We start from the raw sequence: 17143 nt of genomic DNA on the forward strand, positions 1-17143 counted from the left end.
TCTCTGATAGGCAGATGGGAAAAGTAACACAGAAACAACTCACAAAGGAACTGGCCAGGATTGACTAGAGCCAACTTCTCAAAAAGTATAAAATGTGATGTTACTAGTTCACACTGTACCAAAGGGTGATATGGCCCCTGAAAGTGTAAAATTTCCTCATCAACAGCGATTAGGATGAATAGGATAGCCCCCATACATCCTGAAATGCCTGGGGCTACCTTGGTGTTTCTTGGTTACCAGCCTCTTTGGACAGAACATGCTGAAATTGCCATTGAGATTCATTAGACTGGGGTACAAGCAGCAGAAAACCATGACAGTTGAGCTGAAGGAGTCCACAGCCTGCTGGTGAGGAGTGCCAATGCCCCTATCCATGCCAGCCATAAATGAAAAGCACATTGAAGTAGACCAGCCATCAGCAGGCTGCAACACCAAGAGGTTGTCAGCGGAGTCCAAGCTGAATGTGCACGACTTGGCTGGGGGAAGGCAAAACGATTCTGGTCTGAGACCTCACAGAAAGAGAGGAAAGCCATGGTAGTGGAGGTGATAAGGACTGAGCAGGAGCACTACAGGGTGAAAGCCGTGGCACAGGGCAGCCAGGGAAGATGGACAACATGGGAAGGCACCATCAACAAGTTAATCAACTGGTCTGACCTGTGGAAGGTCCTACAAGCTAGACTCAGCTTCCTTATCAGGGCAACCTTGCCTTGCTCCTGAAACCTCTAACACATCCTGGCAAAATGCAAGACCTGCGCTGTCACAAGGGCACCAAAGATAGTGGCACAACCAGGTCCTAAAGAAGCTGACAGAGATCCTAGAGACCAGTAGGCAGGATGTGAGAAGCAACCTTTCCCAAGTGGGACAACAACCTGCCATTTGTTAAGGCTGGGAAAAGCACTAAATTCACCTGCTCCTTCAGGACTCCTCTCCATAGGCAAGGAGTGGAACATGAAGGCAGAACTCAGCAGACAGCTACAGTTTCCCATATCACATACATCTCTCTGCCCAGACATAGAACTGTGGTCCATGGCCACCAAAATGGTCCTCATTGAGTTAACCATCCCCTGGGAAGAAGGAGTGGAGGCTGCCCATGAATGGAAGAGGCTTAAGTACTCAGATCTAGCAGCTAAGTGTAAGGAAAGCAAGCTGGAGGGCCATCATCTATCCTGTGGAAGTAGGCTGCCGAGCTTCATTGCCACATCGACGACAAGGTTACTCCACGATATGGCAGTGACTGGAGCGATGTTCAGGAGGGCCACCATAAAGCTGGCTGAAGAGGTAGAAAATGCAAACTTTTGGCTGTGGCTAAGGAGGAAGGACACAAATTGGGGGGCTGACTAACTCCACTGAAAGCTGCAGCGGGTGGCAGGGAGACCAGAAGATGTACCAGGACCAAGGGAGTGAAACATCAATGAATGGTGGTCCCTGGCTGATGACCCTGCAGCTGCCCCAAGGGCATTGTTAGAGGTGTGGCAGGCAGCAATGGCAAACAGGAAACATCTTCCTGTAAATCTCATAGCTGAAGTGGACTATCCAAAACACTTCATAGCAGACAAGTTCTGCTTTGTCTGCTCTACACCTTTCTCTGATTTCTGTTCAAAGGTAGAACAGCAAGTAACTTATAGAAGCAGAAAATTAATTGCCTTTAAGAAAACTGTTAAAGGATCAGTTGAGCAGTTGAAAATGCATCAAAACTTCACACAAATTTCCCTTACAAAATATCTTACACCTACAATTTTTTTCATGGCAACATTATCACTACATTCCCTTTAAGCTCTCCGAGCTTTGCAGCCTGTGAATATTCAAGTCTTGTACCTTGTCACTCCGCTTCCTCACTGGAGGAATTTATAACATTAACAATTAACCAAAACCATGTAATCCAACCACAATTACCAGAAACTCTACCTCAATAAGTATTAATAAAGTTGCAACAAATTCCTATCATGGCCCCCAAGAAAAATCTACCATGGATGAAGTGTTGACTTGTTATTTCTTACAACTTATCTTACACCTACAGTTTTTTCATGTCAACATTATCACTACATTCCCTTTCTAACTTTCTAAGCTTTGCAGGCTGTGAATATTCAAGCCTTGTACTTGGTTATTCCGTTCCCTCACTTTCAGTTTCACTACCTTGCCACATACATCAACTCCTACATCTGTCTGAACAACTTTCATCACTGCTTGCCTATCTGCTTTGCATCAAGTCACCAATGACTCAGAACTTTCTCTCACATCTGCTTGAGCAAGGCCATTCTACTATACTGAATAAAACTTGCATTTCCACCTGTGCCAAACCAAAAGAAATGTCATTACAAATCTCAAACCAGAAAGCCCACAAACTGGGACTATAATCGTCCACTTTTGCATCCCTCATCATCAGCTTCCACCTCTCATGTTCTGAAGTTTCAACCATGAAGATCTTAGTTGAATGATGGTCACACATGCAGCCTTGGACTTTAACTTTACCAATGATTTTCTCAGACTCTCAATTAAGCTAAGATTCAATCTACAGTCTCCTGCATGTTATTGTTCAACTAAAATTTTCATGATGCACCAATTTCAAAGTCATCAGCCTTGTGCACAAATTCTACTGTTTGGATTTGGTACATCCAATTTCCCTGATGTTCTCTACCCCATGATTGGGCAAGCACACATGACCTAACTAGCCTCCTAAGTGCAACTCCACCCATTTCGAGTTTTCTTTCTAAATGCATGGATCACTGATAAACTAAAAGCACACCCTAACTCGGTCTTCCTTTCCTATCAGTGATAATGGGATATTTAAGGTTTTGTATATGGAAGGCCATTAATAGGCCACTGCAAAGGTCTGATGGGCTGGACTTTGTGTACTTGTCAGGCTCTGATCTATTAGTGCATAGAGGCTACCATCAAATGGAACTTTTATACAAAAAGCTCTGTAAGAGGCTCATGATTTGAGAGTTAGGGGGCAAAAGTTTAAGGGAAACACGAGGGGGTATTTCTTTACTCAGAGAGTGATAGCTGTGTGGAATGAGCTTCCTGTAGAAGTAGTAGAGGCCAGTTCAGTTGTGTCATTTAAGGTAAAATTGGATAGGTACATGGACAGGAAAGGAATGGAGGGTTATGGGCTGAGTGCGGGTAGGTGGGACTAGGTGAGATTAAGAGTTCGGCACGGACTAGGAGGGCCGAGATGGCCTGCTTCCGTGCTGTGACTGTTATATGGTTATATGGTTAAACCAAATCACATCTTAACTGATGAGTTTGGGCCTGCTTCACCAGCTGAGAAAGCCCATGCACTCTTAATATTCTGTCATTGCTGATCCTACACCAGTTTGCTGACAATATCTTCACGCTCCAACTCATCCCATTAATCACCAACCGAACAAGTTCTTCCCTTTCCTCCGCCAATCATCTGCCCAAAGATACTCTCTCCAATCTCCACACCAATTATCCCAATACTCTTCCCAGCTTCCTGATGTTCCTACTCTGATTTCTCCACTCTTCTGGTGTCTCCTCCTGACTTCCACTCCCATCCGCAAACTTGCCTATAAATGCTGAGCCCTTCCATCTGCAATTTAAACTGAGAATGCCAAGCAGGACAACTTTGATCTTTGGTTCACTGATTATGTACACCTCATCTACAGGCTTCTACAAGTGCTTAAAGTCATAATTCCTGGATGCAGGGAAGAATACAGAACACTACAGCATAGTACAGGCTCTTTGGCCAACGGTGTCATGCCGACCCTTTAGCCTACTCTACGATCAATCTAACCCTTTCTTCCTACATAATCCTCCATTTTTCTATCATCTATGTGACCATATTAAGAGTCTCTTCAATGTTCGTAATGTAACTGTGTCCACTACCAGCTCTGACAGCATGCTCCATTCATTCACCACTGTCTGACTTCCCTCCAATCACATTAAAATTATGCTCTTATATCAGCCATTTCCACCCTGGGAGAATGTTTCTGGGTGTCCACTCAATATATGCTTCTTACCATTTTATAAGCTTCTTATCCTCCTTCACTCGTCACAAGACATGCTCTCTAATCCAGGCAGATCCAAGATGTTGAAGATTGTTTTTCAAGTTTTACCTGTAATAACGTGTAGGTAGAGTTCTTCTTCAGGAAGGTTCTCGCAGTTCGTTCTCTCCAGGCACGAGCAGCAGTTACTTGGGACTCCACTTGAGGAAGGGGATCAAGCCGTACTGGGATGGGGCGACCTTTTGCTAGCAGACTTTCCAGCTGATCCAAATAGGCATTGCAAGATCCCTTCTGCATCAAAAATATAACAGTAAGGCAGCTTTACAAAAGACCACTTCTATGCCTGCAGGACGAGGCTACAGCTATTATAAGAGACTAAAGAGAAGCTGGATAAAGGTTCTGTTGTAAAACAATTCAAAGAGACAAGAGTAATTTTCTTATTAAAGTATTAGGCAACACATTTTGTACCTTTTAATGTGGCATTCAAGAGGCTTTTATATAGGCACTTGAATATGCAGAGAACAGAGGAACAAGAACAGGTTAAAGTGATGAATCTAATTTTGCATCACACTCAGCACAGACATTGTGGGCCACAGGATCTGTTCCTGTGTTGTCCAGTTTCACGTGCTGATGTATTTTACGGTATCCACAAGGCCTATGTTCTAATATGTTTTATAATATCCAATAGGCATTCCCTTCCATTAACCAGAATAATCAAGTCATTTATCTATCTAAAGGCCTTTAATAAAATGGTTATTGAATACTAAGATTCTCAGCACTGACTGGCATGCGCAGAGGATTGGATTAGACCAAAAGAATCCTTGTCAGAAGGGATTAGTGGCTCTTATTTATAATATGATTATGAAAATACAACCAGAAATATCAGGTAGAATTAAACAAGAATGGGAAAAAGAACTTCAATACAATATATCAACAGAAAAATGGGAAAAAATTTTACAAACGGTTAATTCTTCTTCTATATGTGCTAAACATGCTTTAATACAATTTAAGGTTGTACATAGAGCCCATATGTCTAAACATAAACTCTCTCGATTCTATTCTCATATTAACCCTCAATGTGACAGATGTCATTTAGATGTGGCTTCATTGACCCACATGTTTTGGTCATGTCCCACTTTACATGACTATTGGAAGGATATATTTGCTATTATTTCCTCAATTTGTAATATTGATTTACAACCTCATTTTATTACTGCAATTTTTGGTATACCAAATGAGGATGGTAACCGGTTTTCCCCTTCAATTAGACGAATGATCGCCTTTGCAACATTAATGGCCAGAAGGTCTATATTACAAAATTGGAAAGAAGTAAACCCTCCTACCACGTTTCAGTGGTTCTCTCAAACTATTTCTTGTCTGAGCTTAGAAAAAATTAGAAGTACTATTTTTGATTCATCAATTAAATTTGAAGAAACTTGGGGACCGTTCATTCGATACTTTCATATGAATTAATTTGATTTCTTCCAGACCTTTTCTCTTTTTATTCTTGTTCTGGTATGGAGTTTCGGAGTTTTTGACACTATCATATATATATAAACTGTTATTATTGCCCATGTTAATTTAGTTTAGGTTTTTTTTTCAATATATATTTTTTTTCTTGCATTTTTTTAAAATTTTTTTTTCTTCTTTTGATGATTATTCTTGTTTTTTTATGTATAATTAATATAGGTTACATTGATTAATGTACTATTTTTTTGCTGATATTTTAATAAGATATTGTTATTCTATTACTAATTTAAGTTTAATGTACCCATAATCTATTCAATTTCACAATGTTTTTTTTATATATGAAATTCAATAAAATTGAAAAAGAAAAGAAAAGAAAGAAAGAAAGGATCAGACCAAAAGAATAAATTAGAAGAGGTTGCAGGGCTGTGAGCAGTGGGACCGACGCAAGGTCATAATATTAATAATTTCTAATGATCATTTATGCAGATGGTATCAACGCAATTAAGGTGTACGGTTTACTGAAATAAAAGATCTGTCACAATCTGATTGAATAGTACAACAAATATTAGGGCCAAGTTGCCTACTCACACTTCTATTTCTTACATTCACATCCTGCTTATTCCTCCAGTCACACCTTTAGTTACCTGAAAGTCTTTATACACTACTCCAGGTTAAATCCTCCTCTGGAGATCCATTACCGAATGCATTAAACAAATAATTGCTGATTTCAAACCACAATGCAGTTCATTTTTCTCCAAATTAATTATTACACTTTGCTCTAAACTTCCTGTTCACATCGATTTACCCATGTTCAAGATAATCTCCACAACCCTGCAGCCATTCTAATCCTTAGAATTGAAACTTCCGATTTCCCCAATAAAAAACTATCCCCTTTTGCCTTATCATTCCCTCAAGCACGAGGAGTACAAACCTGAGCACATCCTCCACACAGATGCTTTATTTATTGAGATACAGACGCAGAGTACGCCCTCCTGGCCCTCCGAGCCACGTTGCCCAGCAACTTCCAATTTAATTTTAGCCTAATCACTGGACAATTTACAACGACCAATTAACCTACCATATGACGGAAAGGTACAAATACTGAAAATCAAATGACACAACAGATTAAAATTTTTTAAACTGCTCTGTTTGGTTTCCAATAGCAATTTAAGGGCACGGAAAAGGATTTGTTCAAACCAAAAATAAACACAAATGTAACAACCTTCAGGTTCTACTGATGCCTCCTCCCAAGTTTCCTTACCCAAGCGTTTTAGTGTAATCCTCTATTTCCATCTTTCTCGTATTTGTTTAGCAACCCCCCCCCCCCTTAAAATGCATCTATGTTATTCACTTCAGCCATTACCTAGCTGGTACAAAGTTTATATTCACACTGCACACAGATTTTTCTAAATTCCCCAAGTGATTTCTTGATGACTCTCCTATAATAATGGTTTCTAGTTACGTTTTCCTCCATGTTGAAACATTTTCTCTGTAAGCAATTGATCAACTTTTTAAAATCATTTTAATAATCTCCATCAGGTCATCCTAATTATTTACCATCAGAGCTGGCTGAACAAGCACTACCCAGCAACTTCGTTTTCTGCCAAAGCTATTCAGTGCTGCTGGCTGCCCCATGAATGCCAAATGTCTTGACTTCTTTACTTACTTGTTGACTGTTTCCTTAAACACTCTTCCTGCTTTATCTCCGAAATCAAATGCGAGGACCCTCTTCATCACTCAGATTAAAAGCACACATTCAGCTGCTTCCCAAACTTCCCATTACCTATGATGCCAATTCCCCCCAAGCATCTTTCTCTATAGGTTCTATTTTGCTTCCATCTTGTCCATTCTCTTGCCACCCTATATTGCACTGTTTTCCACTGAACTATTGACCCTTCCAAATTCACATCAAGTGCCATAATATTTCACATCTGAAGTACGAACCCTTAACAAAACTTCTGCCTTTCCTATCCACTACAGCATTGCAGTCAGACAATTTGTATGAACATCTACATTGGATGCAATCCACTGAAACATTTGAAATGCTACTGTCTCAGTTTCACTACCTGGCAAATGTATGCAACATGGTCTTGAAACTAGTTGTCCCCTTTTCAAAGACACTCTCAGACTGAATTAGTCTATTAATGATATTGATGCCTTATTCCTCCTTGAGCTCTGTAGGCTCCATCACAAAAGCCAAACAGAAAAGTTTATAAAGTCAGTTTGTGTTTTGAGGTACCAATCTGAATGCTCTTATAATGGAAAAGGTGAGAAAGTAGCTTATAAATATTATAACACAGATCCAATTTTCACATTAATGATACTTCAGCTTTAAAAGAATTTGCAAAATAGCTGAAGCTATAATTACATTTCACTAATCCTGCTTACCCATTCTATTCAATGCATCAATAGAAACATTGATGCCAAAGCAAATGATCAAATCCTTCAGGCATTAATCAGATTGTAATCCTTTCATAAAGAATCAATTTCAACACTGACTGCAGATTCATTTTACCATGGAAAATTATGTGCCTTGCAGCTTGGTGGATGAAAATATACCACTTGTTTCCTAACAAGTTAAGAAGTCTGTATATCCCAGTACATGACATGAAAAGCAGCATGGGGAGAACAAATACATATTCACAGACAGGCAAAAGGAACAAATTCAAATCAGATAGTCATTCTGGGCTTGATAGGCAATTCATTTGCACAAAACAGATAATTATGGATAAGGTGAACTGTCTGCACTCTGGTTAGACCAGGGAACGAGAGAAAAGGAATCTTTTATTAAGGTGGCAAAAGCCCATACACTTAAAATGGTCAGTTTCTACTAATTCAAATTCTTCAAACCTGCCTGTATAACTTCCACTTTTGCCATCCAGTCTTTGGCTTTCTGCAGAGCTTCCTTAAGAACCAGGACATTCGGCAGATATGCAGGAATATTCTTTGCTTCATTTATAATACCATCCAGCGTTGCCATACCATGTCTTGGCCTACAAGCAAAATGAAGTGTTACCACAGCCAGCTTAAAAATGAATTCAATTTATTTACCAGAGCAAAATATCTCAAAAGTAAAACTGACTTCAATAATCTCAGAAACACAAATGTCACTGTGATTAACAAAATCAAAGTTTTATAACCTTTGCCATTATAGCCTGAGGCTTGAGAAAATTAGGAAAAAGGTAGGAAAAATTTCTTCACCCAGATAGTAGAAGAGCTTTGAAGGAAACATTCACAAAGTCAATATAAAAGAGACACTGGTATATTTTAGCTTATCAATAGATTTGTGATCATACTGAATGATGATGGGACAAGCACACGCAGCAAAACAGCTCATCACTGTTCTTTTTTTTAAAAAATATTCTTCAAAGGTTCAATTTAATGTCAGGTAAATGTATACAATATACACCCTGAAAATGCTTTTACTTCGCAAACATCCACAAAAACAGAGAAGTCCCTCAAAGAATGAACAGATAAACGTAAGAACCCCAAAGACCCCCACCCCAGCTCCCCTCCATCCCGCGCACAAGCCAAAGATGATCGAATCCAAGAAAAAAATCAAAACTTAAAACAAGCAGCTGACTTGTGTAACAGTTACAAACATTAAACGTTATGATGCAAATCACTGCCATGTGACTCATTGTTCCTGTCATGAATCTTTTGAGAGACAAGCATTCCCGATCCCTGGCATTTTCTCATAATCCTGCAAAAGCTCATTACTGTAATTTTTTTATTCAATTTCTCCTTTGAATGTAATTACTGAATCACCTTCCATCACCACTAAAGGTACTGATTTTTAAACTATCAACTATGTAAAAGAAAAAATATTTCCTTCTCATGTGTCTGTTTTACTAATTGGCTCAAATGAGAGTACTTCAGTACAGACTCTTCTGTTATTGCAGTTTCTCCCTGACAAAACCTGGCTCTGCTTAACTGCCCTTCTTTTAGAAGAGCAATCCCACCTTCCTGACTCTGCCTGGAAGGTGAGGTCTTGTTCTAATACTCAACAAGGAGCAAGAGAGTAAGGAAATAGTAGGAATTTAAAAAGTAACTCGTGTGCACAGGTAAAGGATTCAAACAGGGTCTTACATAACTACCTAGCAGGTAGAGGACGAGGCTGATATTGAAAACAATCAAAATAATGAATGTGTAAAATGCATGAAATATGATCAACATAGCAGAAAGTTTCAAAGGTTTTAGCATGTTTGAAAATGGATAAATCACCAAGCCGGGTAAAATATCTATTTGGTTATGAAGAGCAGCATGGAAGAGGCACTGATCATTTATCAGTCATTCCAACCTGCTGAAGTCGAGCTTAAGAGGACTGAAGCACTTCTATTATTTACCATTTTTAAAATAGAGGAAGAGATAAAGACAGATAGAAGTAAATCAAGTATGTGTTTCTTAAGTTACGCCTAACATATTTAATTTTAAATTTTAAGGGTATAACAAAGAGGATAAGTAAAGGCAGTTAGCTTGACTGCCTATGCGGATGTCTGCGAGGCTTTTCACGGTCTAGTATGATAGGGCTACCCAAAAAATAAAGGTATATAGAACTGCAGAAAGTGGCAAACTGGATCTAAAATTAGCTCAACAGCAAGACACAGGATAATGAATGATGAGTGTTTTTTGGAACACACACAGAATGCTGGTGGAACACAGCAGGCCAGGCAGCATCTTTAGGAAGAAGTACAGTCAACGTTTAGGGCCAAGACCCTTCATCAGGACTAACGGAAAAAAGAAATAGTAAGAGATTTGCAAGTAGGAGGGAGAGGAGGAAATCCGAAATGACAGGAGAAGACCGGAGGGGGTGGGGTGAAGCTAAGAGCTCGAAAGGTGATTGGCAAAAGGGATACAGAGCTGGAGAAGGGAAGGGATCATGGGACAGGAGGCCTAGGGAGGAAGAGGGAGGGGAACACCAGAGGGGGATGGAGAACAGGCAAAGAGTGATTGTGAGAGGGGCAGAGAGAGAAATAAAAGGAGGGGGGTAATAAATAAATAAATCAGGGCTGGGGTAAGAAGGGGAGGAGGGGCATTAACAGAAGTTAGAGAAATCAATGTTCATGTCATTAGGTTGGAGGCTATACAGACGGAATACAAGGTGTTGTTCCTCCAACCTGATGGCATGAACAGTGATTTCTCTAACTTCTGTTAATGCCCCTCCTCCCCTTCTTACCCCATCCCTTATTTATTTATTTATCCCCCTCCCTTTTTTTTCTCTCTCTGCCCTCTAACAATCACTGTTTGCCTGTCCTCCATCTTCCTCTGGTGCTCCCCTCCCCCTTTCTTTCTCCCTAGGCCTCCCGTCCGATGATCCCTTCCCTTCTCCAGCTCTGTATCCCTTTTTGCCATTCACCTTTCCAGCTCTTAGCTTCACCCCTTCCCCCTCCTATCATTTCAGATTTCCCCCTCCCCCTCCTGCTTGCAAATCTCTTACAACCTTTTCTTTCAGTTAGTCGTGACGAATGGTCTTGGCCCGAAATGTCGACTGTACTTCTTCCTATAGATGCTGCCTGGCCTGCTGTGCTCCACCAGCATTTTGTGTGTGTTGTTTGAATTTCCAGCGTCTGCAGATTTCCTCATGAATTAGTGTTTCAAGACCGTTTTCAATGGGGCGTAGTAAAGTTCAGAACTCAAGACTTTGGGTTTTGATAAAAGGTCATTGACCCTAAATTTTAATTTTGTTTCCCCTCCAGCTTCTGCCTGACCGGCTGAGTATTTTCATATTTCCTGTTGCAGCTTGATTAAGCAGTTTACAGTTAATACAGATATGGCAGCTTGTGGAAATTTGTGAAATATCTGCAAGAGCTTTGGAATATTGGAAATTTCACGATGGCAGGTAAGGAACAAATTCAAGGAACTGAATGAATACAGAATAAATAAAAGATATTAGTTTGACACTACAGTCTGGGCACCATGGCCCCAAGTGTATCTTGGGTGTTGTAAATTCTAAATGATTCTGTAAGATTTCCTCAGCACAGTTTCTTAGCCTATCCATCTCTGCTGGAAGGATAATGCCCACAACCGAACACAGCATTCCAGTTGGGCTTCAATATTTAATAATAGTTAAGCACTATATAGAATCTTAATCTAAAGATTCAGTATGTATTTGTAGTGAACATTTTACTGATCCAGGCACAAACAAAGATAAGTTTTTGAACCCCAATTTATGAGGAAGAAATATAGCTCAAGAGTTTAATGAACTCAATGAGGTGGAACTATTTTAATATCATTAGAAACACATGTAGATTTCTTATTGAATTTCAATGTATGTATGGAAGAACCAACGATGTTTAACTGTTTTAAAATGGAGGCCTTTCCCAAGCAAAATCAATTGTAAAGGCTTAGGTGGTTATGGACAATTGGCACTAGCATCTATATCAGTATGGACTAGTTGGGTTGAAGGTCCTGTGTCCCTGCTGTGACTCTAAATAAATAACGCAACCTGTAATCAAATATAACAAAAATTTCAAATATCCACAGGGAATTGTCACTCAGCTCAGCAGTATTGAAGTATTTCAAAACCAGATCAATAGCCTGAACACTTCATTTCATACCTGGCTTGTAGACAGACCTTGGCCTTCTCTTCCCACCGTTCAGATACCGTCAAGAGCTCCTGTAAATTAGCCATTGCCTTTTCTACTGCAGGATGAGGTGCCAGAGCAATGCCAGAGTCTATAAGCTTCTTCATTGTGTCCAGTGTGACTCTATCAGGGTCTGAAAGGGTGAGGTTAACTTCATCAAGCCAACGAGCCTGCTGGAGATGTTGTTTCAGCTTGGGGAGTTCTTGCAACTCCACGTCCAATTCAGAACCCAGTTCTATTAACAGTTGCAACTTAGAGGAATCAGGAATTTTATCTGATAAAGCTTCCTTGCCTCGTTCATTGAATTCTTCGACACTGTCCAGCAGTTCCTAACATGAAATAAAAGGATTCATTAATATTTAACATTTTTCATTATCCATAATCTTGTTTTCACTGCAAGATTACTAAACCAGAAGGGTGAACAGGCATCCTGTATGTAAACTGCAGCCTGGGCAAGTAGGCATGCTATTTCAACAAGACTCATTGCAGAAACAACCATCTCTGCACTGACTGGCAAGTGACAACACTCACTTCAATTTAAGTGCAAGACGGGAAGGTGTTTTATAATTTTTAAAAACCTAGAAACAGAAAATGCTGTAAGCATTTAAGCAAGTCAGACAGAATATGTGGGGACAGGTCACAACCAATGTTATACATCGTTAACACTTCATTAAAGCTGGATAAACTTTGAAATCAAGCTTATTTTACGTTGCAAAGAAGAGGACAGGGTGGAGGAAACAATAGGAATGACTGATCGGTGGAAGACTAAGAGAATGTTTCAGATACAAAGTCACACTTAATGCACTGCAGCCTGTGAATTTGTTTATTGTGCAGCTTTATTTCCTATCTAACATGCTTTGGAGTGTATAAAGACAGGGTAGGGAAAGACTTGAACAAGAGTTTAAATACAAAATAAGATTTCTATAACTTATAGTTTTTTATTGTATATTGCAATATACTGCTGTTGCAGAACAACATTTCACAACATATGCCAGTAATATTAAACCTGATTCTGAATTCAAACACATTACCTAGTTGGTCATTTGACACTTTCATTTTGAACTTTCAATATGAACTCGATGAAAATCCCAAGTTAAACAAATAAAAATTAAAATGTTAGCACCTTCAGTTCCTACATTCTTCCAAATTAAACTCAAAGTTAAGCTACAGTATGTCAAAGTACTAACTAGCATTGTACTCAACTCCAGGTTAACTGCCCTACACATATTCTACACCTTATTAAAGAAGAAATCACTTAAGATCATTTAAGGATTTGCAGGCATACAGTCAACAGTCCCTTTGTTCCGCCATATGACTTGTTACCCTACTACTTCTCCGTTCTCTTCTCTGGTTGTAATAAAGACCCTACGTTATACTTCACTGCAATAAAATCTTACTTCCTGAGTGATTGCCCCACCTACGTTCCCCTGGAGACTACCTATATTGGTGCCAGTATGCATGGCAACAAATCCCTAAGCATTGGTTGTTAACACAAACATTTCATTGTATGTTTCAATGCACATGTAATGAATAAATCAAAATCAGAATCTGAGTCTTTCCACCTCAGTGTAAGACACTATAAGACATAGCAGCAGAATTAGACTATTCAGCCCATCGAGACTGCTCTACCATTTGATTATGGCTGATTTATTTTCTGCCGCAACCCCATATTACCTCCTTCTTCCTGTAACGTTTCACAACATTACTTAACAAGAACCTATCAACTTACGCTTTAAATATACCCATTGACTTAGCCTCCACAATAAGTTTGTAGCAATGAATTCCACAGAATCCTCATCTTCAAGTTGAAGGTTTTTTTTGCCCCACTCTCTGTTCTTAAATAGATGCCCTTCTATTCTAAAGCTGTGATCTCTGGTCCTAGTCCTAAGCATCATCTGCATACACCCTCTATCTAGGCCTTCCAATATTTGATAGGTTACTGTAAGATTCCATTATTCTTCTAGCCTCCAGCGAGGATAAGCATCAAACACTCCTCATACTGTATGTCAACCCTTTTACTCCCAGGATCATTCTCATAACCTTCTCTGGACCCTCACCAGTGTCAGCACAACATTTCTTAGATATGGGACCCAAAACTGGAATACTGCAAAAGCAGACTCACCAATGTTTTATGAAGCTTCAGTTGAGAAGTGCAGGGGTGAAACATGGGTAGATGAGACTAGCTGTGTAGTGTGTGGCTCTACAACATCACTAAGTGTTGGGGTCAGAGGAAGTTCTCTCAACACCCCTTGCCTCTTTGGGAGGCCCCATTTTGCTCAGGCTGCAGGCCCCTCAGGAACCCCCCACCCCACCCCATCCCACAAGAAGAACGTGAAGCTCACAACCACAGATAATTAAAGATGAATCCAAGGGAAGGCCAGACAGCATGAGGAGAAATGGAATATAAAATTTGCAAATGAATTTATATAAAGGGTAGTAGGCTTGGCACACTAACTGAATGGCATGTTTCTGTACTGTAAACATGTGGTACACTTGTTTTGTGGTACCTGAAAGACACAAGTAGCAAGCTTTTCCTTCTGAATTTGGAGACATTTATGGACTTCACAGCCGTGTATTAGTTGTACAAGTAATCAAAACATATTAAAGCGTCTTTAGAAAAATGCTGAGAATATGTTATAAACCATATCGTCAGTGGATGCAGGAAGTCAAGAGGTCACAACAGCACAAAAGTAATGGAGATACTCCTTGCTAATTTTCCTGCTTTGAGATAGTAGCTTGAAAAGTTTGCCAGTAGATACGCAAAGACAGATATTGAAACGTTTCACATAATTATCCTAAAGACTGAAGACAAATTTGCATATTAAAAAAATCATATTTACTCACTGATATTAAAAATGAAAAGGGATTGCAACATACGATAAACTAAAAATTTACAGAAAGGATTAACAATTCAGAAGGAGAGTTAGATCATACTCATTGTGCCAAGCCCAAATTGAAATAGCAACGGTAACTATCGGAATTTTTTATTTAGATGGTGAGTTACAATATTCCCATCAAATCTACAAGTCAAGAAAGTTAAACCATAGCTTATAAGGAAATTAAAGATTGTATTAAATAGAATGAGGAGACAAAATAAAATTGCTAGAAAAGGTACCAAGATTGAAGATCAGGAGCAGTTCAGAAATCAGCAAAGAGGTACAAAGATTAATTAATGGAGTGAAGTTGGAATCCGAGAGCAAGGTTGCAGTAAACAAAATCTGACAGTCAAAACATCTATAAATATGAAAAGACAAAGGTTAGTATAAGTATGACCTCTACTATCAGAAATTGGGGCAGTTATGATGAGAACAAAGAAATGGCAGACAAACTGGTTCAAGCTTAAGAGAACACAACCTCATAGCCATGTCAGAAAATAGAAATTTCAGAGTGATGAAGGGACTGAAGGAAATCAGCATTAGTAAAGAAACAGTGCTACAGAAAACAATGGTAGATAAATCTCTACCAACCTCTCCTTACAGTGAATTCTCTAATCCAAAACCTCCACATCCTTCCTGTAATGCAGCCAAAACTGCAAACACTCCAAATATGGTCCAAGCAAAGTTTTATACAACTGCAACATAACTTCCTGACTTACTGATCTTAGCTAATTGTGATTTATTTGGCTCTGCAATTGTTATTTGTCATTCATCACCCAACGGGAACTTGTCTGTGTTGAAACTACTATATCATGTGCTGTTGAGGAATAGACAAGCTCAGTTACACAACAAGTAGGCTTAGAGACACAAAGGGGAGCCAAGTCCACTAAGAAAAAGCTCAGAATGAATTTGTGGTTGTAGGGAAATCAGTAAGAAATTAACCAAGAAAGGAAATGAGAGAAATTTCAATTAACAGTTATGCAAAGTGGAGGAGCAGGAAGAGCTTGTTTGTTTACACAAGGGGGAAGAGAATATTGAAGAGTAGATCTGTCAAAAATAGATTTTTAACCACAAGACAGAAACAAGATCTGGTTGGTACAAATTTCCTTCTGAATGCCCTCAAGGTTGACCCTCTCTAATGTGTTTACTGTTAAATTTAATGATAAAGCCCAAAATACGAAGTGCAAACCACAAGATCCACACTGCTGTTTGAAGCACTGATTTCAGATGCATACTGCTGACTGTTCATTTGCCCATCACACAATTGGTACAAAGCTTACAACTCAAGTTGGGTAATAGCACCCCAGTAATCTGAATTAGCAACACATCTCAAACCATGAATTAGCTGTGAACTCTTTCAGTGTTCTAATTCTGAATGGAAACAGCTGAAACAGGCTTAAATACAATTTGCTTGAAAGCACATTGAAACTTGTAGAAAAACTCAGGTGATTAACTTCAAAAGTACTTTTGGCTAGCTTGCACATTATGGGTTACTTTGCTGCTTCTTGTCCTGTGAATTTTATGATCTGAAAAGATATTAAAATACACTATCTAAAGTGAAGCTTGGCAGATTGGGGTTGGTTTAGTATGCTGTTCCAACCTATTCATAAATAAATTGCTAGATTATTACGCCTGGAGTCAGATATGATATATGGACACTTGCTTTCATTAAATGCTTACCTTAACCAGTCGAGTTTGGCTGATGACACAAGGCAGGCTGTACAACTGGTGCACAAATGCTTTCAACTCATGAACAGTTAGCTTTGTTCGAGTTTTTCCACCTTCTGGTTTAGGTCTAAACCACAACAACAAAAGGAAAAAAAAGCATATTACCAAAAGTTTATATTATATTATGACATACTTGAAAGGTTTGTAGCTTGTAAACATTTCACACAAAACACGTATTTTGACCTTTAGACTGTTGAACCCCAAATTATTGTTACATGTCAAAGCTCTTATCTACAGGTTGCACTGGTAAGAACAGGAATGACATTAGGCAGCAAGACAAGTTGGGGCTGACAGGACTCAGAACAAGCTGAGAAATGTAACATGTGCTAACATCATGTATTAAATGAATCAGAATACCTCCCAAAGGTTCAGAAAACTTGAACAAACTGTCTGTATGACTTGGACAGGTTTAAAGAATGGGTGAAGTGTCAGATGGAATTCAGTGTAAGGAATAGTGGAGTTCTGTCCTTTGGGAGGAAGAATAAAGGTGTATATTATTTACTAAATAGGGAGAGAATGCAGA

General features: G+C 39.2%; 1 protein-coding gene across 1 annotated transcript in view; it reads right to left on the minus strand.

Annotated features, from left to right (window-relative positions):
* kdm5a (lysine demethylase 5A) overlaps positions 1-17143 on the minus strand; it is a 169776-nt gene that overhangs the window by 32481 nt on the left and 120152 nt on the right. The window contains exons 18-21 of the mRNA XM_059977706.1: positions 16573-16687; positions 11990-12345; positions 8287-8425; positions 4074-4253 (exon numbers count right to left, since the gene is read on the minus strand). Coding sequence (XP_059833689.1) covers positions 4074-4253; positions 8287-8425; positions 11990-12345; positions 16573-16687 — 790 coding nt within the window. The remainder of the gene's footprint in view (positions 1-4073; positions 4254-8286; positions 8426-11989; positions 12346-16572; positions 16688-17143) is intronic.

Source organism: Hypanus sabinus, chromosome 8 (assembly GCF_030144855.1).
Source record: "Hypanus sabinus isolate sHypSab1 chromosome 8, sHypSab1.hap1, whole genome shotgun sequence".
Taxonomy (NCBI): domain Eukaryota; kingdom Metazoa; phylum Chordata; class Chondrichthyes; order Myliobatiformes; family Dasyatidae; genus Hypanus; species Hypanus sabinus.